This window comes from Muscardinus avellanarius (genome assembly GCF_963383645.1).
Source record: "Muscardinus avellanarius genome assembly, chromosome: 8".
Lineage (NCBI taxonomy): Eukaryota > Metazoa > Chordata > Mammalia > Rodentia > Gliridae > Muscardinus > Muscardinus avellanarius.
Genome location: NC_137794.1, coordinates 103,883,072 through 103,910,502, shown reverse-complemented (window position 1 = coordinate 103,910,502; position 27,431 = coordinate 103,883,072). Strand labels below are relative to the sequence as shown.

General features: G+C 42.9%; 1 protein-coding gene across 6 annotated transcripts in view; it reads left to right on the top strand.

Annotated features, from left to right (window-relative positions):
* SYNE1 (spectrin repeat containing nuclear envelope protein 1) overlaps positions 1-27,431 on the top strand; it is a gene marked incomplete at both ends in the record, with an annotated part of 486,197 nt that overhangs the window by 448,859 nt on the left and 9,907 nt on the right. For 3 of the 6 annotated variants that reach the window (XM_080699887.1, XM_080699889.1, XM_080699890.1), the window contains 13 exons: positions 3,236-3,423; positions 4,543-4,693; positions 7,737-7,919; positions 8,379-8,516; positions 10,751-10,942; positions 12,226-12,559; positions 13,880-13,948; positions 16,211-16,353; positions 19,168-19,291; positions 20,577-20,788; positions 23,064-23,264; positions 24,862-24,990; positions 26,213-26,425. In XM_080699887.1, coding sequence (XP_080556013.1) covers positions 3,236-3,423; positions 4,543-4,693; positions 7,737-7,919; positions 8,379-8,516; positions 10,751-10,942; positions 12,226-12,559; positions 13,880-13,948; positions 16,211-16,353; positions 19,168-19,291; positions 20,577-20,788; positions 23,064-23,264; positions 24,862-24,990; positions 26,213-26,425 — 2,277 coding nt within the window. The remainder of the gene's footprint in view (positions 1-3,235; positions 3,424-4,542; positions 4,694-7,736; positions 7,920-8,378; positions 8,517-10,750; positions 10,943-12,225; positions 12,560-13,879; positions 13,949-16,210; positions 16,354-19,167; positions 19,292-20,576; positions 20,789-23,063; positions 23,265-24,861; positions 24,991-26,212; positions 26,426-27,431) is intronic. The other 3 variants (XM_080699888.1, XM_080699891.1, XM_080699892.1) reach the window with 1 other exon arrangement.

The following is a 27,431-nucleotide window of genomic DNA, read 5'->3' as shown; positions in this document are numbered from 1 at the left end:
GCTCAGAATATCACCAGGCTGGAGTTTGTGTATTAGGATTAGGAAGCTGAAGCAAATAGCTTTGTTCTGAATGCTCCCAGGTGGGCTCCAATACTGCCAATATCCAGGCTTATACACAGCCAGGAGATTGGAGAAATTGACCAGACAAAGAAAACACCTTCATGTGGTGGTACTCCAGGCCACCTAGCAAAGGCTAGACCCCCACCTGGCTCCCCTACAGTGATGCCTCCTGGTTAGCAAAATAAAAAAGTCTGAGAAAATTATTTCAAATTTTATACCCTTCTATTTAATATGCAAAATATTTACTTCATATGCACCTATTTTTTAGTAAGCAAAGAAAGATATGCTACAAACACTACCGGCTAAATCCATTATAAATGGAAAATAATATTCAAGTCAGGAGAAATGAAAGTAGAATGTTATTCAGCCACAAAGAAGACTGAAATTCTATAATTTGCAGCAAGATGGGTGGAACTTGAGGTTGTTATGATAAGTGAAATAAGCCAGAAACACAAAGATAAATACTGCATAGTATCTCTTATATGTGGAAACTAAAGACCAAAAAGTCAACTTGAATATAGAATAGTGATTATTAGAAGTTAGGAAGTGGAGGGGCAGGGTAGGTAAAGGAAAGTGGGGTTTGATCATTCACACCATGTGCATGTATTGAAATGTCTCATGAAACCCCATTAACATGCACAATGAATACACGTTAATAAGAAACAAACATTTTTAAAAGGAGAATGCCCAGGCTAAAGTTAAAGGAAAGTCCCCGAGGACAGCCAGGTTGGAGCAGGGGCTCTGGTGATTCAGGAGGGAAGGAGGTTTCCAAGGAGAAAAACAGCTAAATAGATCACCTGCTGGGCCTCACCATACTGGAAGGAGATTCACTAGTTCCATAGGCAACAAGAACTAAGCAATATAAAGAGAAAGAGGACTGCTAATTCCAGGAAGACAAAATTTATATAAGGACAGAAACATAGCCATAGCTTATTTTGTTGTTCAAATGTGAGAAATATTAAATAACTATTATCATGCAAAGAATGATTATTGTTCTAGTTATAAATTGTGCCATAGCAGTCACTAGTGCCCAAAAAGCCATGAAGAAATTGGTTCCTTCTCTATTCTAGAAGAGTCAATCATGCCTAAAGTTGGAAATTCCCAAATGTACATGATGTACAGTCACAAACATATCAAAGCTGTTCACTAAGCCAAACATGAGGAAAGAGGGAGATGGATTGGGCTGGGAACTGGGGAAGGGCCAAATGAGTGATGTGTGCATGTTTTCCTCTGCCATCTTGTACCTCATTTGGATGTATGACTATAGTGCACAAATAAAAAAATTTAAAAAAGAAAAATCAAGAATACCTGTATACACATGTTACTTAGAAATATACAGGTAAGCTAGATGAGAGAAGTGCATTTGTAATCCCAGTACTTAGGAGGCTGAGACAGGAGGATCACAGGTTCACAGCCAGTCTTAGCAACTAAGTGAGGCTCTCCACAACTTAGTGAGCCAGTGTTCCAAAATAAAGGATGAAATAGGGCTGGGGGTGTAGCTCAGATATAGAATGCCCCTGAGTTCAATCTCCAGTACCATAAGAATATATCTATAGATAAACATAAATATGTATTTATCTCTCTAAATCTTTAAGAACATAATTACAATGATTATAAAACTATTCCAGCTTAGGGTTACAATTTCATATATTGATTTTATGATGACAGTACTGGGGATTGAAACCAGTGACATAAATATGTGTGTTCTCTCTCTCTCCCTCTCTCCCTCTCTCTCTCTCTTGATTTTATTAGATATTATTAGATTAATCAAAGGTACTGTTACATTTTATAAGTCAGCCTTTTCATAAACATTATAATATGGAGTTAAGGAGAAAAAAAGGAGGAAGAGAAACACACCAAAATAAAGTCCAGGTATCTGAGTAAGTTGAAAAATTATTAGAACAAGAGAAAATCTGGACAAATTCAAGAACTTCACACACACATTGTTACGAACATTGATCAAAAGGACAAGCAGAAATGCTACCTGTAGAACTCACCCTTAAAAATGGAATAGTTACTCTGAAGTAACCAGAGACAACAGCTTGCTTTAAGCCAGGTACAGTGGCAAAAGCCTGTAATACCCATATTTGGGAGGTGGACACAGTAGATTTGCAGTTTCAAGAACAGCTTCAGCTACTTTATGAAGTCATCAGCCACCTAGTGAGACCCTGTTTCAAGTAAAAAAAAGAATGTGTTAGTCAACTTTTTATCACTGTGACAAAATATCTGAGATCAACTTGGAGAAAATGTTTATTTCAGTTCATGGTTTCAAAGGTTTCATTCCATGGTCACTTGGTTCTGTGGCTTTGGCCTACAATGGACTACAGAGTCCATCATGATGTACACCTTATGGTGGCCAAGATGCAAAGAAAGAGAAAGAACAAGATGCTGAGGTCCCAATATCTTCAAGGGCACACACCATATCCCAAGCCCCCTCCACCAGGCTCCCTGTACTAAAGGTTCCACTACTTCCCAACAGCACTTTTAGCAAACACATGAGCCTTTGGGGGACATTCCAGGTCCAAACTAAAGCAAAGCTCAAGGGAGAAAAAATGAATTTTGGATTTAAATTCTATGCCATAAATATGAAGATTTCACATGTAGAAGTTAGGAGAAATTCAATTTCCTGTTTTTCATAACTTTTAATGTTTGTTCTGCATTTAAAATCATGCTTTGCTAAAGCTGCTCATAGTAATGATGTCATGCATGATAGAGACCCAGGTCCCCTAAACCATTCAGCCTTTTAACAATGGCAGCATTAACATTTTTAAACTTAAATCCCAATTCTTGAGTACCAGTTAGACGCACATACATTCCACTGATTGATCAATTGGTTGGAATGAAAGCAATTACTCTGCAGAGTAAAGTCTAGGGCAAAGTTCATTTTTCCATCATTGAAGAAGGGAGCTTTGCTCTCAGTATAGACTCTTTCAGTTGTTCAGTTTATATCATGGCATTTTTATCATAGCCAAAACATTTCTAGATAATTTTCCCATGCTGTTACCTTTGACTTTGCCAGATTTCCCAAACAAAGTTCAAGAAATTTCCTTCATCTGGAAGTAAAATGCTTGCCAACGGTTAGCCTAGCCATTTATCAGTCAGTGAATGTGGCTGCAGTTTCTCCTGTCTGTCCTCATGGAATTTTTTTAATAATACGTGCTGCTTTTCCCTGCAGGAGCTTCAGAGAGACATAGAGAAGCACAGTACAGGTGTCGCCTCCGTCCTCAACCTGTGTGAGGTCCTGCTGCATGACTGCGACGCGTGTGCCACCGATGCCGAGTGTGACTCCATCCAGCAGGCCACGCGAAACCTGGACCGGCGGTGGAGAAACATCTGCGCTCTGTCGATGGAGCGGAGGCTCAAGTGAGCTCGGTGTTCAGTTAGGGCAGAGAAAGACCCAGAATCTCATCTGCTCACTACTTTCTTGGGTTACAAGGTCCAAAAACATTCCAGCTTCCCCAAAGTTACCATTATCTGTGTTTGATAAAATGAAATAGGGATTAAGGTAGTATATAAATTTAACAGGCCAAGTCACATACCCAACAGCTTCAGTAGCCTACAGAAAGATAAAAATGGACCTGCTCTACAAATATGTTTGCAGAATTTATCATTGTGAAAAAGGAACACCATCATCATCATCATTATTATTATTGTTATTATTGTTATTATTGTTGTTGTTATTATTATTATTATTATTATTATTATTATTATTATTATTTTGCAGTACCAGGGCTGGAACCCTGGGGAATTGTACCTGCCACAGCCCTATTTTTTAGTTGCAAAGGGCCTCGCTCAGTAGCTGAGGCTGTCTGCAAACCGTGATCTCAGCCTCCCGAAAGCTGGGATTATAAGCATGCTCCACCACACCCAGCTAGGAATATTCTTTTATTAAACACTAGACAATAGACACATTATTTGTCTTTAAATTCTTTGAAATTCAACATGGCAAAATCTCATAATACGTTATTACAAAATTATCATAATTAATTGTGTTCTTTGGTGATCTTCAAAAGCTTGGTATTTATTTTGCTGTCATAGGTCGACTTGGTCAGTCCATATGTGTGTGTAACATTGGACTTCAGTGGATTTTTGAATTTTTATTTCAGGAGAATTTTATTTTAGCGGATTTTATTTCAGGCGAATGCTGGCCTGAGTGTGTACTGTCAATACATCGTATTTCTAAATTTCCCTGAAAACATCCAGGGCCACTCATGTTATAATGTTCAATTTGACTAATTCAAAATACAGAGTTGCAAGACATGGTGTTTTTTTTTTTTTTTAAATAAGCAGCTGTTTTATTTTAGCTCAAACAATTGCCTCTGTGTGTGTGTGTGTGTGTGTCAACTTGGCTCAGCACACTTATTGTTTGGCAGAGCAGTTGCTTATTTGGGCACTCTTAATCCCGTTGCAGGCATCAGACAGGGCTCTGAAGTGTAAACAGTCTTAAATAACGGGGATCTGTTCCTTCATTTACTGTTTCAGGATTGAAGAGACATGGCGACTGTGGCAGAAGTTTCTGGATGACTATTCTCGTTTTGAAGACTGGCTGAAGGTTTCAGAGAGGACAGCAGCTTTCCCCAGCTCTTCTGGGGTGCTCTATACCGTTGCCAAGGAAGAACTAAAGAAATTCGAGGTGATTTATAATTCTGAGTATTCAATGCTTATTTTACCAGTTGGGGGTTGGTGTCCTATGCGCAAGCAGACTCACCACCCACGCGTTATTTGTTCAAATGGTTGGCGGATGGCTTTGCAGACACCTTTACTTCTACCTCATAAGTAGGCAAAGAAAGTAGTAAAGGAAGTCTTAATTTCCCATTGTCAAGAATTATAAACAAAATTCGTAGTAAAGAGAAATTCTCTTAGAAAACAAGACTTATGATATTTCCCTCCAAAGGTCTTGGGGTTAGTTTTATTCCAAAATTCTTCACAACCAACCATCTTTTAAAAGATTAAAGCATGATGGGGTTTTTTTTTTCCATACTATAAAACTTCTATACACCTTTTTGTGATTTTTTTTTTACTCAGAGTAGGTATGTATGCACATAAATAATTTTTTTCATTGATCAACTAGGATTGGCTGCAGCATTGAATAAAACCTTTTCATTATAGTCCAATTCTAATTACACAACAAAATGCAGTGCCTTCCTCAGTCACCAAGACCTTTTAATTACACGAGATAAAAATAACAGTCATAAAATTATATTCATAAGGAAAGGGATCGTACAATAATTGATTCCAGGTCCTTGCCTGTTTGCAAAATCTTGGATCATTCCATCACTGCAGTACCATGAAACACCAACCTCTCAGCTGCCTCTGAACACAGCCTGAAATGGTCCATTTTTTAAAATTTGGAGTTTCTTTCCCTTTCTGTTCCCACTGAAAAGCATGTTCATTAATATTGACAACAGACAGTTCTAATGCTTTCTGATCATTGCTAATTCTGCCCCAGCCTCCTCAAGATGTTCAGTGAAGAGTGATTTGTTTTTTCTCTTTGTGGGAGCTAGGGGAAAATTAGGATACAAGAGGGACTCTAGACAAAGGAGGAGAAACCCTAGTAGAGTGATGAAGGGGGCCAGGGGAGGGAAGTGGTGGAGGTGAGGGAGACTTGATGAAAGAAACACTTCAAATCATGCTATGTACATCCTCAAAATTACCAATGACAATCTCAATATCATATCTGGTGAAGAGGAGAGAGTGGGGAGGGAGCCCGGGGTAAGCTCACCAAGCGTGGTGTGGATGTATGCCCCATCACGCTGAACTTCATTACAGTGTATGATTATAATGCACCAATAAAATATATTTAAAAAATAAGAAAAAAAAATCCCACCAATTCCAGCTGGATTCATTTTACCTTCCAACATCGGTTAGCTAGGCATCTACCGAGGTCTGTTATAGGAGACATAAAATCTGCTTTTTGCCCATGTGGTATTTAAAATCGAGGAGTCATAGATGGACAGCTATGCGAATCTCTTAAAATGTTCAAATACTATGTAAAATAAATAAAAGTCATTTTTAATAGATTTATATGAAACCACACCAATAAATTCCAGGAAAAAAGAAATCCCAACACGTTTTTCCTTAGAGAGCTTTTAGTAAAAAGCCACAGAGCAGCAGATTTCAGGTCATCCTGGTGCTGACCAAAGCTAGCAAGGGTTCTCCACCCTGTGTCTTATTCCACTCGGCTTCAGTAAGGTCAAAACCTCTTATAATTGGCTTATACTACAAAGCAGATTATATAATGCCCTTCCAGATTCTATTTTAGACTCCGATTTTAAAGCAAAAGTTACCCACAATAGTCTGCTTCTGTAAGGATTGATTTTATCATTTATCCTTATTCTTGTAACTTTTCTTAAGAGATAGAAGTAAGTCACAGAAACAGAATTTTGCTTAAGGAGAGTCCTTAGCCTATTCAGTTGCACTAATGTTGGAGGAGGAACCTGAGTATGCTACGGGGGGGGGGGGGGGCATGCCCGGGATGTTACACCATCACGGGGGTGGGGGGTGGGGGGGCCAGCTCGTATTCTGACTCCCTGCAACAGCAAGAGCTGAACTTGTCTTACCACTCCCTTCACTGGAAAAATAACTGAAAGTTTTACAGAACTGAAGATTGGGTTTCCTAGGATGCAGGCTGTGAAAGCCACTCTCAGAAGGAAACTCGTTTACAGGATAACCTGCAAAGAACCGAGGGGCCAAAGAAAACAGAATTTTGAGATTCAGATGAGTAGAGTCCAGTTAATTATAAAAATTTGTGTCTGAGGCCAGGAGAGAAATCAGCCATAAATCATGCCAATGAATTAGGGATGGGGCGAGTTTTATTGTATTTCGGCCAAGTGACTCTTCTGCCAGGGCTGGTATCTGTTGCATCAACAACAGGAAGTTGTTTAACTGCAGAATCTCTAAGGTAAATAGTAGCTACTGTGGTGCGCCAGCTCGAACATGTTTTGTAAAAATTGTGAATAATTCATGGGAATAACAGAAAAGGAATAGAGCGTGTTCCAACCTTTTTTAAAATGGAAAGTTGCTTATGTTTTACCAAATTGCTTTTTTTAGAGTTAATAACAGCTTGCATTTAGAGGGCTGTCTGCAAAAAGTGGTTTTAATTTTATTCCTAATGGACACCAGAATTGAGGCAATTTGGGGAATTTTAGGAAATTGCATATTTCACAAATAAACACTTCTTTTGTAGATAGTTTCTCAGTATTGACACCAGAAATATTGAACTCATTTCAGCAAACACATAGATTTTTTTTCCAGTGATCTGTTTGTTTTCAGACCATTAATTATTTTATTTTATTACTATTAATTAATTAACTTGGAACTAAGGGCATTCTGCCTCTAAGCTACACTCCCGGCTCTTTTTATATTTTATTTTGAAAACAGCTCACAAAGTTGCAGGGGGCCTCCCTAAGTTGCTGAGGCTGGCCTTGAACCTGCAATTGCCTGTTTCAGCCTCCAAAGTACTGGAATTATAGGCTTGCACCACCACACTCAGCTAGACTTAATTATTTTAGAAGCTATATTTATGTGATGTGTATATGTATACACGTGTATATAGGTACTGTGTATATCCATTTATGTATGTGCGGAATGTATGTATGTACCTTTGAATTATGTGGAGGCATATCTGGGGGTCCCTCACGGACCTTCCGCCCTGATGCCCCTCTCTGTGGTCTCAGGCTTTCCAGCGACAAGTCCACGAGAGCCTGACGCAGCTGGAGCTGATCAACAAGCAGTACCGCCGCCTGGCCAGGGAGAACCGCACCGACTCAGCCTGCGGCCTCAGGCAGATGGTCCATGAAGGCAACCAGCGCTGGGACAGCCTGCAGAAGAGGGTCGCCTCCATCCTGCGCAGACTCAAGGTTTCAGCCTCACCTTGTCTCTACCTTGGAGGCCAGGAGGGCTGGGTGGGGCCAGCCCAACAGGATACTGAGACCTGATCTTAGGGTTTGCTTAAGGATGGGATGGCCAGTGGGGAGGAGAGGGAGGGATGAGGGAAAGGTAGCCGGGTTCTCAGTGTCTGTTGTAAAAGAATTGGCCAAGCCACCTCTGTACATTGGTGTGAAATTTATTTATTTATTTACTTATTTACTTACTTATTTATGGTACCTGGGATTCTACCTCCGAGCTACACCCCCAGCCCTATTTTATTTTATGTTTTTATTTGGAAAATGGTCTCATTAAATTGCCAAGGGTCTTTCTCATTGTCTGAGGCTGGCCTCGAACCTGTGATTCTCCTGATTCTGCCTCCCAAGTACTGGTATTACACATGTGCACCACCACACCCAGATTCATTTTTGTTATCTTCCTTTCACATCCAGCATTTTATCAGCCAGCGTGAAGAGTTTGAGACTGCCCGGGACAGCATTCTGGTCTGGCTGACAGAGATGGATCTGCAGCTCACTAATATTGAACATTTCTCTGAGTGTGATGTCCAGGCTAAGATAAAGCAACTCAAGGTAGTCGTTTTTCAAATTATCGATGTGAAGAAAGTCTAAAAAAGGAAGGATTTGTAGATTCTGTTGTAAGGAACAGACTTAAGAACTCTAAAAATTTAATGTTTCTGAGCTCCACCACTATCCCTATTTGTTTATTTTATTTACTCATTCATTTGCTTAATTGTTTATTTATTTACTTTGAAACAGGGGCTCACCAAGTGGCTGACGGCCTCACTGAAGTTGCTAAGGCTGTCCTCAAACCTGTGATTCTTCTGTCTTAGCCTCCCAAGTATTAGAATTACAGGCACGAGCCACCATGCCTGGCTTAGTTCTTTTGGATTGCCAAAAAAAAAATCAGAAAATATAAAAGATGTTAAAAATAAAAAAGCACTAGCCAGAGACAACCACCATTAACATATGTACTTTTAGGTAGTAACTTGATTTCCGGGGTGCTAAGGGTCTTCTTTGGTTGTTTGCTTTTTGTTTATTTCTAACACCCACACACAGCTCATTTGGCCTCTGTGTTCCAGAACAATATAGCTTTCTTAGGTTGGGATTTTATTCCACACATTCTTTATTCTTAGATGCCAAGTTAATTTTAAATACACACTGTATCTTTCACTGTATAATCTACACACAGTGATGAGCTAGAAACTTGAATAGGGAGACTGTTTAGCAAGCTGAAAAATTTTCCAGTCAATTCATGATATTTTTCCGAATATAAATAGATAGATTTTGGAGTAGGGGACAGTGCCAAGGATAGAACTCGGGACTTTGAGCTAAACACATGCTATACTAATAAGTTCACCCTCTGCCCTGATGACATAGTGTGGTGTGTGTGTGTGTGTGTATTACTGAGGATTGAACCCAGGGTCATTCTACCTCTGATCTACATCCCCAGACCTTTTAATTTTTGTTTTGAAATAAGGTCTTGCTAGGTTGTTGAGAGTCTTGCTACATAGCTAAGGTTGGTCTTGAACCTGTGATCTTCCAGTCTCAGCCCCCCAAATACTGGGATACAGGCACAGACCACCACTCAGCTAGATTTGTGTTTTGTTTTTGTTTTGTTTTGTTTGCGATACTGGGGATGGAACCCAGGGGCATTCTACCTCTGAGCTACACCCCCAGCCCTATTTTTTATTCTTTATTTTGAAACAGAGTCTCACTGAGTTGCAAAGGGCCTCACTAAGTAGTAGCTGAGGCTGCCTGAGAACCGCGATCCTCCTGTCTCAGCCTCCCAATTGCTGGGATTACAAGCATTCACCGCCACGCCCAGCTTCAGCTAGATATTTTTAAACAATATTTATGCTGTCTATGAGCTTTGGATATTGTAATAAAACAAGGGAGTTGCCCTTAATTTTATATTTAGATCAAAGAAGTCATCAAGTGGTACTCCCTGCTCTTCTGCAGGTGCCTGTCCCTCCCCTTCCCCACTCCCCTCCTCCAGGTCATTCCACAAACAGATCAATACTTAAACCCTTTAAAGGCAACCTCTACCAAGTGGCAGTTTAATGTTTTTCTTTTGGACTCTGGCAGGATTGTGGGACTCACTCTCACCCTCCCCTCTCCCCTGGCAGTCTTTCACATCATTAGACAATCTCAGTGCTTCCAGAGTTTATTCCTGTGTTGAATTAAAATTTATCACCTGCACCTCGTCCCCAGTGATTTTACTCCTTTGAACCATACAGGATGAGTCTACGTGGACCCTCCCAGAATTCCTTGTGTTTTGAATCATTCTCGCTTGAGGCTTTACTGCCTATATCCTGAAACAACAAAAGAATCGACTGAGAATTTGTGGCTTGTCCATCTGGAGGGCTTCCCTTAGTCACGGCTGACATATGACTTACATCCTGTGAGCTAAGTCAGAACACTGGGCGCACGCCATTGTTTTTAGCAGGAACCATTGCCCAGGAATCGGCAGTGCTCTTAGCTCGATGATGTATTTGACTCTTTGTCCTTATTCTCTGCCCACACTATCTGAGGTGGTAAATTTTATCCCCAGAGGCTCTTTTCTAAGGCTGCCATTTCTAACTTCTAGTCTGGCTTAAAAATCTTATACTGAGCTTGAGGAAAGCCATAGCCTCTTGTGTTGTGACTGGAGATGGTCAGTCCAGTATCTCCAACCTGGGTTCTCTTATGCAGTGAGAAATATAATTATAATAATTTAATTATTATTATTTGTAATAGTTTAACTATAATTATTTTATACCAGAGTAATGAAAAATTAAAAAACCCATGGGATTTGTGCTCCCTAGGCCTTCCAGCAGGAGATTTCGTTGAACCACAATAAGATTGAGCAGATAATTGTCCAGGGGGAGCAGTTGATCGAGAAGAGTGAGCCCCTGGACGCGGCGGTCATCGAGGAGGAGCTGGATGAGCTCCGACACTACTGTCAGGAGGTCTTCGGGCGCGTGGAAAGATACCATAAGAAACTGATCCGCCTGCCTGTACGTAACGTTGCCTTTTGCTCATTGCCATCGAATCTAAGGGGAATGACTAGATGTCAGAGGAAGGTGGGGAGAGCCCGGCTCGGGAGTCAGATGCCTGGCTGGCTTCCGTCTTAGCTTGGGCAAGTGTTAGTTGTGTATCCTCGGGCAAGCTTTCCGCCTGTCTCTCCTTGATTTCCTCCACTGTAAAACAGGTTTAATCACAGTAACTCCTTTGTAAAGGAGATCATTTGAATCATTAGATGAGTTGATTTTTTTTCTTTTTTTTTTTTTTTTTTTTTGGTGGTACTGGGGTTCCTGGAAGCCCTTCTACCTTCAGGCTACACTCCCAGACCTATTTTTTTTAATTATTATTTTTTGGAAACAGGGTCTCTTAAGCTAGGCGGCTGGCTTCAAACCTGCACGATCCTCCTGTCCCTCCTGTCTCCGCCTCCCAAGCGCGGGGATTACAAGCGTGCGCCACCACACCCGGCTGAGTTGATTTTTTTAAGATATGAGAAGAGCCTTTGCCACATATATTCCATGGAAGATAAAGAAGTTTCTAGAAGAAAAGCAGTGAAGAGAGCAGTGTAAATAGTTGCTCAGATAATGTGGTTATATTTAGGTGGATTTTTTCTTTTTTTCTTTTTTTTTTTTTTTTTGTTAGATGCTCGGGCTAAATTCAAGGACATTCTACCTCTGAGCTACACTCCCAGCTCTATTGTATTTTTTGTTTTGAAACAGGGTCACACTAAGTTGCTGAGGCTGCCCTCAAACCTGCAGTCCTCCTGTCTCAGCCTCCCAGGAACTGTAATTACAAGCAGGTGCCACCACAGCTGGGTTGGGTTTTTCTTCTATTTTTTTCTAATTGCCACCACAATTACATCTCATCTATAGATTTGTTGTTATTAGGATATTTGGAATCCTCTGTGACAGGATATATTTTAAATCTGGGATATAAGGCCAAAAATACACACTGTCTTTTGTCACTGACCTGGGGCACTGGTTATCTACTCTGTTAGGGGCACAGGACTAGGTTGCCTATGTTTGCATGAGCTTAATTTAATTTCCTATCGTGGCTCTTCAAAGTGGACTTTAATATCATTGACATCTTATTAGTAATAAGTCTGAGGCCTATGTGGATTAATGCATGAGACACTTTGTAAGTGACCAGAGCGATCGATCGATCTGTTGATAGGAAGTCTAAAGTGTCGCTGTGTGGTAGAAGTGGCCTGCTCAGCTGAGAGGGAGACCAGGGCACCCTGAGCCCCGCAGTGACTCGGTTGGCGTGACTTCCTTTGCAGCTGCCGGAGGACGAGCATGACCTCTCTGATGGGGACCTGGAGCTGGAGGACTCTGCGGCTCTCTCGGACCTGCGCTGGCAGGACCCGTCTGCAGAAGGCGGGCTCTCCCCCCAGCCCTCCTCCAACCCCTCCCTCTCGCTCCCTCAGCCCCTCCGGAGCGAGCGGTCGGGACGCGACACCCCAGCCAGCGTGGACTCCATCCCCCTGGAGTGGGACCATGACTACGACCTCAGCCGCGACCTGGAGTCTGCAGTGTCCAGGACTCTGCCCTCTGAAGAGGAGGAGGGCCACGAGGACGAGAACTTCTACCTCCGGGGAGCTGTGGGCTTAGCAGGTAGGGGAGAGCCATCCCTCCGTGCCAGCTGGGAGGGAAATTGAAGGGATTGATCGTGCTGGGAAGAGACCAGCCTCTAGCCTCTGTGCAATGTTGGGTGCTGAGATAGCAATGTCTATGTGGGGTCATAAGAAAGTGCTCAGGGGAAACGCTTTGGGAAGAAGCATTCACATCCAGAGCAGAGGAGGAGAAGCAGTGGGTCAGTAGCAGGTGGACATGGTGGTGTTGAGAGAAAGACGGGGAGAGAAACTCTATCCAGCCGTGGATGTAGCCCCGGTGTTCTTGGTCATCTGGTCTGTCCAAAATGACAAGACTATAGGTTGGGTGGACCAAGTGGAGTCTGGGAAGGCAAGCCAGGCCCTGGTCACAAAGTGGACTGTTTACTATGGAAAGGAGCTGGGTTCTTATCCTGAAGGCAGTAGGGAGCCACAGCAGAGCCCAGAGAGAAAGGCCATGTGATCGTATCTGTCTAGACACTACGGGAGAAGATCACGTTGGGGGAAGGGAGTTCAGATGCAAGTGTTTTATAACCCAGGACAGGAGCAGGATGGTGGTCTGAACTTAAGAAGAAGCTCTGGGCATGGAGAGAATCAGAGTGGCGAGGAACCATGAGAAGACTCCTCCATAACCACTGGTCCAGTCGAGTTGGAGGTGATTTTTCTGGCTAGGACATAGTTGTCAAAGATGTAGGTGGTCCTAGCCCCTGAGGACCACAAGAAGGAGAGGATATTGTAGGGTATCTGCTGGGCAGAGGAGGTGGTGATGGGGGGATGTGCTGAGTTTGGGTGTGTGAGCAGCTGATTTTGAGATATTTGTAAACTTTCTGGATGCAACCATCCAGGAGTAAGTGCGTACGCGTGAAGCACAGGACCTGGAAATGCGGATTAGCCACTTGTGAGTGATAATTATCCCCAAGGGACTGGTGGGACTCTCACAGGAAAGGTGTCTAGAGGAAGCCGGGGGGGGGGGGGGCAAGCAATACATGTAATGAAGGGCTGGGTGGAGAGAGAGAGGGTTATTCCATGGAATCAAGGTGAGTAAAGATGGAATACCTAACTAGAGCCCGATGTGTGGCACTTGTAATTAGACAAATGAGTGCTTAAAACAAAGTGCCCGGCTCAGAATCACACTCAGCCAATACAGATTTGTTTCTAGAAACCTTTGGCGAGCATACACCCAAACCCTCTGCACTCAGGAGCTGCCGTCTGTCTAGAATAACGAGCTTCCTCCTTTTCCCCTAGGAAAAGGGATTTTCCTGCCGCAGGGGAATCACGGTCTTCAGCCTTTAGCTGTCAACTTAAGACTGTGCTCTTTTTGCAGATGTAGTGATCCCCGAAAGCCCCGAGGCCTATGTAAAACTCACAGAAAATGCAATCAGACATTCCTCGGGTAGGCATGGCAACCGAGCGCTCCTCCCTCTCCCCCCATAACCAGCTCTCCTCATAGCCCAGCTTTGGGGTCTCTCACGGCTTTGGGGCTCCAGCATCTGAAGGCACTACCTCTCTCTATTCCTGCTTTACTCAAAAAAGCAGCTGGTCCACCAACTCTGAGAATACGATTCCAGTAATCATGTGATATGTAATAACTTCTCAAATCAAGTGGTAATCAGTCTCCTTTAAGTGTGGAGCCCTGGTGCCCATTAGCAGCGGCAGAAAATATGAGATGGAAAAGCCGGTTCTCAGCACGGGTGTCCTGGTGCTCTATTAGCTGGTGGGAGTGCCAGCTCCGCAGGGTTGCCCCTGCCTCTGCTGGGTGAGTGGCCGTGGGCACATCCTCCAACAACCGCCTCTTGCCTCAGAGGTCTTTTAAGACAGAGTGAGACAACGTGTCAGCTCAAAACTATCATTTCCACACCACGTGCCTCATGCCTGTATGTTTGTATGACTTTGACCCTCATCATGATGTAGAAATAGTGTGCCAATAAAAGTGTGTGTGTGTATACATACATGCATACATACATACATACATACAACATATACAATTTTTATTTAAGGGGTCTATAAAATAATTTAAAATGAAAAATACACCCCACAGGATCTTGACCCTTAGGTGTCCATCAAGGATAGTACTCTCTCTAAAACAAGAAAAATTATAGAAAAATTGAAACAGTTTCCCTCAGTATGGCACCAGGAAAACTATACTTCAGGGTCTCTGATTGGGGAAGATCAGGGGAATCGTAAGATAAGATCAGCTCATGAGGTGACTAGTTTATACTTTGGTTTCTCAAAGTTGTCAACAAAAAGTCTGAAAGCTGCTGGGCGTGGTGGCGCACGCTTGTAATCCCAGCATTTTGGAGGCTGAGACAGGAGGATCACGGTTCGAGAACAGTCTCAGCTACTTAGTGAGGCTCTTTGCCACTCAGTGAGTCCCGGTTTCAAAAAGTAAAGAATAAAAAATAGGGCTGGAGGTGTAGCTCGGAGGTAGAATGCCCCTGGGTTCCACCCCCAGTACTACAATAACAAACAAACAAAAAAAACCAAGAATAACAAACACACACACACTCACAAAACAGGGAGTAAGGCAGCGAGTCTGACAGTGATTTGGGAGCGATTCCTAGTGAGAGACCTCTTCTAGGTGTACTTAGAGGCTCTCTTGCAATAATAAACAAATAGATTTAATAAAGCTTACTAATATTGTTCTGCTTCCACCCTGTGCTGGCTCCACTCTGATGACCAATGAGCTTGTCTCATCCTAAGACTGTGGCACACAAGCACACACATAAAACACACGTGTGTGCACGCAGACACACTGTAATTCCACCATTCTCAGAGGAGGATGAGCCCAGATTTTCTAGGTAATGAGGAAGAACATGGCTGGATGAAAGTGCTAATTCCTTAGCTTTCTCCTGGTTTTGTCTCCAACTTTAGATAAAACAACTCATGGCTGGTTCGATCTCCCATTATGTCTTTTTTTTTTTTTTTTGGTGGTACTGGAGGTGGAACCCAGGGGCTTTTCTACCTCCGGGCTATACTCCCAGACCTGTATTGTTTTAGACTTTATTTGGAAACAGAGGCTCACTAAGTAGCTGAGGCTGGCTCCAAACGTTCTCCCATCTCAGACTCCCAAGCGCTGGGATTACAAGCGCGTGCCGCCCCGCCCGGCCCATCATTTCTATTCTGAGCTGGCCTTTTTCTGGTTAAGCTGAATTTATGCCTGCAATGATTGTCACAGCAACCAGGGCCTTCTGTGGTCCCTTGAGGTACACAAAGGCAAGACGGGGCCTTTTGTCTTCTGCTCACCAAGCGGCTGCCAAGAACAGGGCAATATCTGCCTTCTAGTTCCTGGGGAGCAGCCGGCACCATTTCAGATGTTTCAAAAGGCTTCCACTATCTGCATGATGGGATAGTGGTGAAGGTTCCCAGGGGATGAGCTGAAAGAGGCAGAAGATGCTGGAGCTATTCAGAACCAACTGCAGAGCCCGCCCGCCACGGTGTGGTGGCACTCTCCAGAGAGCACGCCCAACAACTGAGCCTCTTCCATGTCTAACCCACCAGCACTACTTTACTACCTTTGCTTTATAACTACCCCCACACATGCACTTTCTATGCTGCCATAGCTGAAATCATTTCTGAAAACTCTCTCCTTGAATGTCAAGCTTGAAATCAGTCAAACGATATGGCCACTAATGATTCCTTTGGTTGGCGCTGGCAGGGGACCGCAGTGCCCTGGAGTCACAGATGCAACAACTGGACAAAGCCCTGGATGACAGCCGCTTCCACATGCAGCAAACCGAAAACATCCTCCGCAGCAAAACTCCCACGGGACCAGAGCTGGAATCCAGCTACAAGGGCTACGTGAGTTCCCTGCCCCTCTTGCCCCTGACCTGCCCCCCAAAGCACAGACCTGTGACAAGGAACGGTCCGTCTGCGGCATGAGGGCTTTACGAGGTCTTCAAACAAGCCGTGCCCCTGAACTCACAAACATGCAGGTGCCCAGCGGAGCCCTGTTAGTTAAAGTTACTGTTTGAGTAGAAGCTGGTGTGTTTTCAGGCCCCTTGTAATGACCTTTATGCTGAGCGTTCAGTATGAGCCACTTAGTTGGATACAACCAAATACTGTGGCTCCCCCATGTCATGAGGCGTTTTTCCAAGTTCAACTAATGATTTTTGGATCAAAGTTTTCCTTGAAACAGCAGATTTTAGCTAATAGATTACTAACGTGAAATTTAAAATTTTCTCTTCCTGGGCTTTTGGTTCACTTTAATGACCTTGGGAAACTTTTTTAATCTTGACCTTTTTTTTTTTTTTTTTTTTTGCTTTTCATGCTAGGGATCAAACTCAGAGACTGTGCTTGCTAGGCAAGTGCTCTCCCACTGAACTACGCCCCAGCCCCGTCCTCTGTTCCGTGCTGGCTGTGGAGAGAGCAGCAGTTGTAACCAACAAGAGGGATTGGGGGACAAGAGTGAGCGATCAGGTCTATTTTATTGCCAGGTCTATTTCTGTAACAGGTCTATTTTATTGCCAGGTCTATTTCTGTAACAGTTATATATGATCAGGTCTATCATAATTTTTTGTTCTGTTCCAGTTACTGACCCAGGGAGGGCTCTTAGAGAATTACTTTGCTTCTGCACATTTGTAAGCAAGAGAGTTTTAAAGTAAATCTCTCTCTTGCGCAATATCTTTCTTCTCTAAGACTGCTTCATAAGAAAATGAGTTTTCTGCAGTCTAATGACAATTCACGTGCACTGCTTATTGAAATCAAGGAAGAGAACTGTTTTATCGATACATGTTAAGATTAATATCCTCACCGGGCATGGTGACGTATTCTTGTAATCCCAGTACTTGGAAGGCTGAGACAGGAGGATCATGGTTCACAACCAGCCTCAGCTACTTAGTGAGATCAGGATGAGGATATAGCTCAGAGGTAATATCCTTCTGGGTTCAATCTTCAGTACCACACACACACAAAAGGTTAATATCCTCACAATTACTCTATGTGTGTGTGTGTGTGTGTGTGTGTGTGTGTGTCTGTGTGTGTGTGTATGTGTGTATGTGAAAGGTGTTCTACCTCTCAACTATACCCCTAGACCTATTTTATTTATTTATTTATTTTATTTATTTTATTTATTTATTTTATTGAGACTCTTGCCGGGCTTCTTGGCACACACTTGTAATCCCCGTGCTTGGGAGGCAGAGATGGGGAATTGAACAGGTTCGAAGCCAGCAGCGCTGGCTTAAGAGACCCTGTTTCCAAATAAAAAATATATAAAATAGCTCTGGGAGTGTAGCCCGGAGGTAGAAAGGTAGAAGGGTTCCATCCCCAGTACCACAAAAAAAAAAAAAAGAAAGAAAGAAAGAAAGAAAGTCTTGCTAAGTTGCTGAGGCTTTAAGTTGCTGAGACTGCTCTTGGACCTGAGATCCTCCAGTTTCAGCCACGCAAGTACTGGGATTTCAGGTGTGCACCACCTGAAATGCTGGCAATTACTTCTATTACAATAAAACCTCTCTTTAAAAATATAATACAGGTTTCTAATAACCATGCTGACACCACTAACATTATACTTAACCTCAATCAAAAATAATCAGAGTAACTCAGTAGCATTGTGATCCGTTAAAGCTTTGAGTGACAATGTTATGGTCCTATAACAGCAATGCCTTGAAATGATTTGTTCTTAAGTACTGATGATCATAGTAAAATGAATTTGGAAGCCTTTCCTTGGATTTTCAGTTTTGTCCCTTTGATGCCTATTAAACATGGCTTAGATTTCCTTGTAAAACAACCAAATTTAGTATCACAATATACTTTTAAGTATTTCAATTATATAATACAGAAATATCCCCATGAAATGTGTAGTAATATTAGTTTCCACATTTCAGTTTAAGAAAGAGAAACAGAGAAAACTTGCCAAAAAATTATAATTTGCCTTGCCAGCTAAGGGCTCTAAGTTTTAGTTTTTCAAATTGGTCTAATTTGTTTTAAATCAGGAATTTAATAGAAATTATAAGAACTTCTTCCACCAATCATGTATGCAAAATGTATCTCGTGTGTGTGTGTGTGTGTGTGTGTGTGTGTGTGTGTGTGTGTGTATGTGTGTGTGTGTGTGTGTGTGTAAGAGAGAGAGAGACAGAGACTGAGCTGTGTACGACGCTGGGGTTTGAAGCAAGCAGCATCTGCCACTGAGCTACACCCCCCTCTTGTTATGTTGTCTTATGTTATTTGTGGTTCTGGGGATTGAACCTGGAGTCATTCTACTTCTGAGCTACATCCTCAGCCCTTTTTCTTTTTATTGTAAAACAAGGTCTCACTAAGCTGTGGAACTCTCAGCCTCCTGAACTCTCAGCCTCTCAGGTACTAGGATTACTGGTGTGTGCCACTAGGCCAGCTTCATATTTGGAGACGGGCCCTTGCTAAGTCGCCCGGGCTGGCCTCAAATGATCCTCCTCCCTCAGCCTCCCAAGTAGCTGGGATTACAGGCATGTACCTCTGCACACTCTTGGAAGTGTTGCCTTGCTTCTTATATGAATGTATACCTGCTGAAACAGCGTGGTTTTGAACTTGATTTTTAGCGGAGTAGCACACGAGAGCGCACACACTTCACAGAAGTCTTCCAGGGAAGATCTCACCCTCGGGAGAGTTTTGGTGACGGGGCTGCTTTCTGTGTTTAACCAGATGAAGCTGCTGGGCGAGTGCAGCGGCAGCATCGACGCGGTGAGGAGGCTGGAGCACAAGCTGAAGGAGGAAGGCAGCTTCCCCGGCTTCGTTGACCTCAACAGTACGGAGACCCAGACGGCCGGTGAGTGCATTGTCCTGGTTCCAGGAAGAGTGAAGGAGGAGGCCTGGAAGCACGCTGCCCCCGGCTGCACTGGGACGCGTAGCCCCCTGCTGTGCGATCGGACCCCAAGAATCCCTCCCCAGGATCCACTGACCTCCGAAATGTAGGAGGGAGGTGAAGCGCGCCATGGTGGTTTCTCCTATTCGGCTTATGCCAATGCGCTGTCTCTAAGGCATCTCGTCAGCTTCTAGACGGGCGCTGTCAGAGCCCTACAGAGGAAGGATCTCCTCATGCCTGCGGCTGCTTCTTATCTCCCGAAGCTCGCCATGGTGCTAAGTCTCATGGAGTTAATTTTTCTTTTTTTTTCACATTCATGCATATTTATTTGTTGTTAATAGACTTTTATTGGTGTTGTAATTCTACATCACAATGAGGCCCAAAGTGACACAAACATACGTGCACACAGCGTGTGGTGAATTTACCTCCGTATCCAATCCGCTTCCCTCCCCATAGATGCTAGTGAGAGTGGAAGCCATAGCTTCATGTACAGACATGTTTCCTTTCATTAAAGCCTCTCATACCTTCCTCCCCCAGCCCCTTTCTACCATGTTACTGGTCTCTCTCCTTTATCTGAAGCCCCTTTTGGTACCTATTTTCTCTCTAGTTTCCACATAGGAAAGAAAATATGTGACTCTTGACTATCAAAGATTGGTTTATTTCACTTACCATAATATCTTCTAGTTCCATTCATTTTCCTGCAAATGCCATAACTTTGTTCTTTATGGCTGAGTAAAATTCTACTGTGTGTATATGTCACACTTTCATTATAAATTCATCTGTTGAATGAATACCTAGGTTGATTCTTTATTTTATTTTATTTTTTGTAGTACTGGGAATGAAACCCAGGGGCATTCTACCTCTGAGCTACACCCCCAACCCTATTTTTTATTCCTTATTTTAAAATAGGGTCTCACTGAGTTGCAAAGGGCCTCACTAAGTAGCTGAGGCTGTCTGCGAACTGAGATCCTCCTGTCCCAGCCTCCCGAATGCTGGGATTACAAGCGTGTGTAATCCACGCCAGCTGGGCTTTGGGTTGATTCTTTTACCTCATTATCATTAAAAAAACAAACAGAAAAAACAGAGCTTTTGCATCCATGTAGCTGTTACTGACAGATGATAACAGAAACGGCCAGCAAAGTTCTTCTTCTTTTGTACTTCTTTAAAGCCCCTACCAACATTTGTTGGAAACATTTCCTAAACATCGGGGGCATGCTGTGCTCACTCACCGTTTGGTGTGCCCTGCCAGGTGTGATCGACCGATGGGAGCTCATTCAGGCCCAGGCGCTAAGCAAGGAGCTGAGGATGAAACAGAACCTCCAGAAATGGCAGCAGTTCAACTCAGACCTGAACAGCATCTGGGCCTGGCTGGGGGAGACGGAGGAGGAGCTGGAGCGACTCAGGCGCCTGGAGCTCAGCACCGACATCCAGGACATCGAGCTACAAATCAGAAAGCTCAAGGTAGGTTCCCTCGCCTCTCCCTCCGTGGACCAGGAACGCCCACCAGTACCCCAGCCACCCCCAGTCCAAGTATTTCAGAAAAAGATGGTCGATAAGGCAAAAAGATGAACCATGTTGTAGAACTCACCACCATTTACATGACCACTTACCATGTAGTGACCTGGAGTTTTAAGAGACGACCAAAGTGTCATGAAAGAGTCAGGCACCTCTGGGACCTACTTAACCTCTTTGTAAGGGGAGTATAGGTATGATCGGAGCCCCGCACATCTCTATTTAAGTTCTAGAAAGAAATCATTTTCCAGATTGTATTTGTGTGAATTTGCTGGAGACCAGATGAGATCATTTGGCCTTCTCCAATCAGCAAAACTTCCCAAATTGATTACGGTGGTAGCCAAAGCAATTTCACTGTAATGAATAAAACAAAGCTGTTGAGTATTTGTGGTTAAACACCCGCCAGTTGCATTTGATTTGGGCCTTTGTGGGTGTAGTGTGCAGATAACTCCCCCAAACTCCAGCTCTGGCTCTTAAAACTCCTCCTTGGCGCAGCTATTGAATTGCATTTTATGTAGAAACCTTTAATTACCTTTTACACTGAGAGCTCAGGTGTGTGTGTGTGTGTGTGTGTGTGTGTGTGTGTGTAACTGGGATTGAATCCAGGGGCATTCTACCTCCAGTTTACACCCCAGCCCTTTGTTTCAAAAATCTTTTTTGAAATAGATTTTCCTAAGTTGCAGAGGGTCTCACTAAGTTGCTGAGGCTGGCCTCGAATCTGCCATCCTCCTGGCTTAGCTTCCCAAGTACTGGGATACAGGCAGGTGTGTGCACCCAGTTCAGTTGTTTGTAAATAGTTCTTTGGTTCCTGGATTTCGTTTGTAAAACAGCAAAAAGTGCTCCTCCCCAGAATTTGGCCACTCAGGATCTCTGTGTCCAGGAGGAAGCGTGCTGACTCTTTTGTTTCTTGGTGTCAGTATCTGCTCTTTGGTCAGGGCCGATGTTTTGGGAGGACTGTGCCATGAATAAAAATTAAAAAAAAAACTGATCAGTTTTACTCCTTGCTATCACAAGAACGTGACAGCTGACAGAAGTGGCATCCCCAGCCTGGGACCACTGTGCTGCGGATGCCGAGCCCTGGAATCCTCTGTCTTAACCTCGCTGCTTCATTTCTACACACACAGGTCGGAAGATGCCATTGGTTTAGTGAACTAGGATTATTACCCTAGAAAAAACAAAGAGCGGGAATCCTGCTGCTCACAACTCCTAGAGCCAGGGTTTTGTTTTGTTCTTTCTGTTTTTCTTGAACTACTGTGCAAGGAGTAAAATTGATCAGTTTTTTTTTTATTCATGGCACAGAATTAGCGTGGCTTTCTACACAGCTCCTCTTCACTTTATTGATCCTTTCCTTCCTTCCTTGATTTTTTTTGGTGTGTGTGTGTGTGTGTGTGTGTGTGTGTGTGTGTGTGTTACTGCGGATTAAACCCAGGGGCATTCTACTTTTGCACTACAACCCCAACCCCATTTTATTTTTGATTTTGAAACAGGATCTCACTGAGCTGTAAAGGGCCTCACTAAGTTGCTGACGCTGACCTCAAACCTTAGATCCTCCTGTCTTAGTCGTTCAAATACTGGGATCACAAGCTTGCACCACCATGCCCGACCCCTTCCTTGATTTCTTAATTCTCATTCCTCAAACACGTGGCAACCATCCTGAAATGTTTGTAGATGATTCATTATTTATATGCACTCTTGAAAGCTGTGTGTGTGTGTGTGTGCGTGTGTGTATGTGTCAATGCTCATTTGTTTCTAATAGCATCCTGCCCTGCTTCACTGTTTTACTCTGCAGCCTATTTCCTTAAGATCCATCTGTGTTGTCAAGTGTTGCCTAGTGGATTTCTCCTACCTGCTGAACCATTCTCCGTGGCTCTGTCCATCTCTTACCGAGCCATCTTGCCAAGGACAGTTCTAATTACGGGACTTGTTCATTGCAGTGAAACCTTTTCAGGAACTTTTTTTTTTAATATGTGTTTATCAGCCGGGCATGGTGGCACATCCTTGTATTCCAGCATTTGGGAGACTGAGACCGGAGGATCGTGGTTTGTGGACAGCCTCAGCTACTCAGTGAGGCCCTTTGCAACTCAGTGAGACCCTGTTTCAGAAATGAAAAGACTAAAAAACAGGGCTGGGGGTATAGCTTGGAGGAGGAACAATGCCCCTGGGTTCCATTCCCAGTACCACAAAAAAAGAAGTATTTGTCATTATTGTCCTTGTTTTCTTTTAGGATCTTCAGAAAGCCATGGACCACCGCAAAGCCATCATCCTCTCCATCAATCTCTGCAGCTCCGAGTTCACCCAGGCTGACAGTAAGGAGAGCCAGGACCTGCAGGATCAGTTGTCCCAGATGAACGGGCGCTGGGAGCGGGTGTGCTCTCTGTTGGAGGCCTGGAGGGGGCTGCTGCAGGATGCGCTGATGCAGTGCCAGGTGGGCAGGGCCTTGGGCAGTGGAGGCTGGGAGCCAAACATGCATGGTACTCAAGGTATGCAGCTGCTCCCCAGAATCAGTGTTTGAATGAGATAATTGTATTTTTCACTTTATTGGAGTGTCTGCACATGGGACCAAGGTTCAAGGCTCATCGTCTGTCCAGTTAAAAAAAAAAAGAGCATCCTCTATACGGTAGCCTCAGTTTGGCCATTTCCTTTTTGACTTAGACATTCATTGCCTGCACTCAACACACGCTCACTGTTATGTAGACAGACATTTCTTGACCATCAAAGTCAGTACCAGAAAAATTTATTCATCCATTCACTCCACAACTACTTACTATTTCTCCTGTGCACCAGATATGATACTAAGCACAGCCTCTGCTCTTATCGGAAAGAAAAGACAAACAAAATGTAAGGAAATAGCTAAGCAAGATACTTACAGACATGGGAGACAAAAGTAACTGAGAGAAGCCACTTTGGAAAGTGTTTCCATCAGCATGCTCGCTGCTGTGACCCCAGATGCCCAACAACCGCAGCTTAGAGGAGGGAAGGTTTATCTGCGCCAGGTTCTGAAGGTGTCCAAGGTTTCACTCCATGTTAGGCCTGGTCACATTTGTGGAACTCAGGGGATGACAGCTGGGAGCAGATAGAGAGTTAGAGGAGGGACTGTGTTTTCACATCATAGGGGTCAGAAGCAGGGAGAGAAATAGAGCAAGGGAAGAAGGGCTGGGTAGACTCATTAAGCTTATATATATATATATATATATATATATATAACAGCCCTCCCCAGCAGCCAAGCCCCACCTTCAGCAATGGCTGCCTTATCTATAGAGAGGTCTGGAGGACATTCTGCATCCAGACCATGAGAGGAGGGTGGTCAGGGAAGTTCTGTGGACCTTCGAGCTGACACAGATGGATGTTGCTGCAAAGGAAACGCAATGAACAAGAAGTCCCAGAAGTAGGAAAAGGCACGATATTTTAAGGGCCAAAAAGAAGCTGGAATATAGTCAGAGAGGCGGGAGGTGATCGGAAGGACGGGGCAGGCAGTCAGGAGCCAGATCACACAGTGCCTTGGAGGTTGCGGCCAGGAGTTTGGATTATATTCTAAGCACAGTGGGATAATGAAGGATTTAGAGCCTTCTTGAAAGCAGGTGCTCAAGCTGTTGTTTTTTATTAGAGCACCGTAATAGTAATCTTCAATCGCTACAGGTTGAATAAATGAACAAGAAGGTGAATAAAGGGGGTATGAGTCCGGGTCTTAAAAAGATGGGAAGATTTGAATACACAGGGAAGAGAGAAGAGTTGCTTCCTTCCATATTATCTATTAGCACTACTCTTCTTTCAAAAATTTTAAGTATTTTAATGCCAATTTACTTTGTATTTAAATCCCCTGCGCAGTAATAAATTAAATGTTTCTTAAGAAGATGAACTCATGACCGAGTCATTACTTCAGCACCAGACCATCCCTCAGAAAGGAGCTGTGTATCTGATCTTACAATCAACATGTGTTTGCCAATAGTAGCCATTGGAAAGAATGGAAATATATTCTGGAAAATATGTTGCCTATGGTTATTTCCTAATCTGTGTTTTTGTAGGATTTCCATGAAATGAGCCATGGTTTGCTTCTGATGCTTGAGAACATTGACAGAAGGAAAAATGAAATAGTTCCTATTGATTCGAACCTTGATGCAGAGATTCTTCAAGACCATCACAGACAGCTTATGGTAATAACTCTGGTTTTTGGTACCAGCCTTTGTTTTTAGCAGGAATTTTTTATTTATTTAAATTTTTATTTTACCTCTTGTAGAGGCAATTTGTACTCTAATCTCCCTCTTTAGCTTAACTCCTTGCCATGTGCAATCTTTTTGAAATAAATATGCATAGAATATATTTGCCAACTTTAGCTATCTCTCAGTCCTTTTATCTCAGATGTCCTTAATCTCAGTTTGCTTGTGTTCATTGGGAAAGCTTTTTGGTAAAATGCACATATTTTTCATTTAAATTTTACATGCTATGTATATGTCCCCAAAGTATATTTGGTGACTTATTGTAATGTAGCCTTAAAACTATTAAAATAGAAAGAAGCAAGTCTTTTTCAGAAGAATTGATAAAATAATGAACTTTCGCACCAGTTTTCCAAACGTGAGGCAAAGGGAAACTTGCTGTGATTATTTGACAAAAACAAAGCATATTTTTTTCAAGAAGCAAGAAACTTTTTCTAACACTAAATTCAAACATAAATTTACTATGTAGATGCTTATATAAAGATCATGGGAAAGTATAACATACCATGTACTTAAGCGATTTTTATATGAGTCAAGCATAGTTGAGTTCCATTAGGAGAAAAATGCCTAGCATTTTGTTTTTTCTCTGCATTTTTAAAATGTCATGTCTTAACCTTCAAGAATCACTAACTTGAACTACATAATTGGTAGCTTTTGATTCAGTACCATAAGGGTCTTAGAAACCAAGAGGAAATAGCTATGCAAATATAGTTTTATTCAACGCTGACACTCTGGCATTAAGCTATGAAAGATCAGTTGCCCTATATCTGTTTGAAAATCTTGACTAGAAATCAAAATATGCCCAGACATACTTCAGTTTTGCTGTATCTAGATGGCAATATTTTGTTTTTCTGTTTAAAAGGTCATCCTATGTTTTGTGTTACATGGTACTTTACATGTTAAGTGTTTTTACACACATTACCCAATTTAAACCATACAATGATATCGGCAACCAGGCATCCAATGAGAAAACTGGTCAAAGAGGTTCAGAGGTCTTAGGGAGTACTTTTAGTAGAAACAAAATTAGAACATCAGCCCCTGATTCCCCTGCCATGGGTGTGAGCTCCGCATTCTAATGTTTAGGTATAACTGCCCACTTTGAGAACTTTCTACAGCTATTGCATGTTCTTAGAAAAAAAAATATTTCCCATTATATGCATAGCAAATAAGACGTGAGCTTCTGGAGTCCCAACTCAAAGTGGCCTCTCTGCAAGACATGTCTCGCCAGCTCCTGGTGAATGCTGAAGGTACAGACTGTTTAGAAGCCAAAGAAAAAGTCCATGTTATTGGGAACCGGCTCAAACTTCTCTTGAAGGAGGTCAGTCATCATATCAAGGATCTGGAGAAGTTATTGGACATGTCAAGCAGTCAACAGGTAAGCCCTAGCCAGACCACACATCTCCACCACGGTAGAAAAGCTCTAATTGCAACATGCATTAGACTGGAACAACCACACTCTACGGCTGCTCTTCCAAGTCCTGTCTCAAAATTTTAAAAAAGTCAGACTCATGAATATTTATGACAGGAGACGGCTTTTGATCCAAAAAATCTCCTGTAGCCAGGCATGGTATTACATGCCTGTATTTCCAGTACTCAAGAGACTGAGATAGGGGAATCACAGGTTCAAGGACAGCATCAACAATGTAGTGAAATTCTCAACAATCTAGCAAGACCTTGTTTCAAAATAAATTTTTTTTAAAAGGCTGGGGGTGTAGCTCAAAGGTATAATGCTCCTAGGTTCAATACCCAGTACCACTCAAAAATTTTAGAAAGATCTCTTTTATGATTGCTTACTGCAAGCCCTCCTCCTCCCTGCCCCCCCCCCACGGCTATAGTATCTTATTCTACCCTGTTCACACCTTTTTAGTTATACAGACCTGGGAGAGCAGATCAAGTTTTGCATATGAATGTTGTATTCAACACCTGTAAGGCATGAATTCTCCTTATGCATATAGCAATTCATAAAAGTGGTCCTTCATTCACTTTTTTTACATTCTTAAAAATCACTATGTCATGATACTGCTATTGTTTTTTGAGAAATACACGCGTAGGCCCAGCAATGCCTGGTAAGATTTCAAACATTCTGTTGTGAAATCCTGCCATAAACACCCACCTGCTTTGCCCTTTGCTGAGCATATAAGAGTAATCTGCAGTGCCGATTGCTCTGATTCTACGAGGCAGACTCCTGGATTACTGTCATTTATTCCTTCCCCCCCCAAGCCAGTATCAATTCATTCACATCCATGTCACTAAGAAATAATAAAGCTCCAATAACAAAGCGACTGCACAAAGTTGCGGTCAGGGAGGCTCAGTACACTAGGAGAATTAGGACCTGGTCTTGTCTGATTTCATTTTCCCCAAGGAATGGTCTGATTGGTATG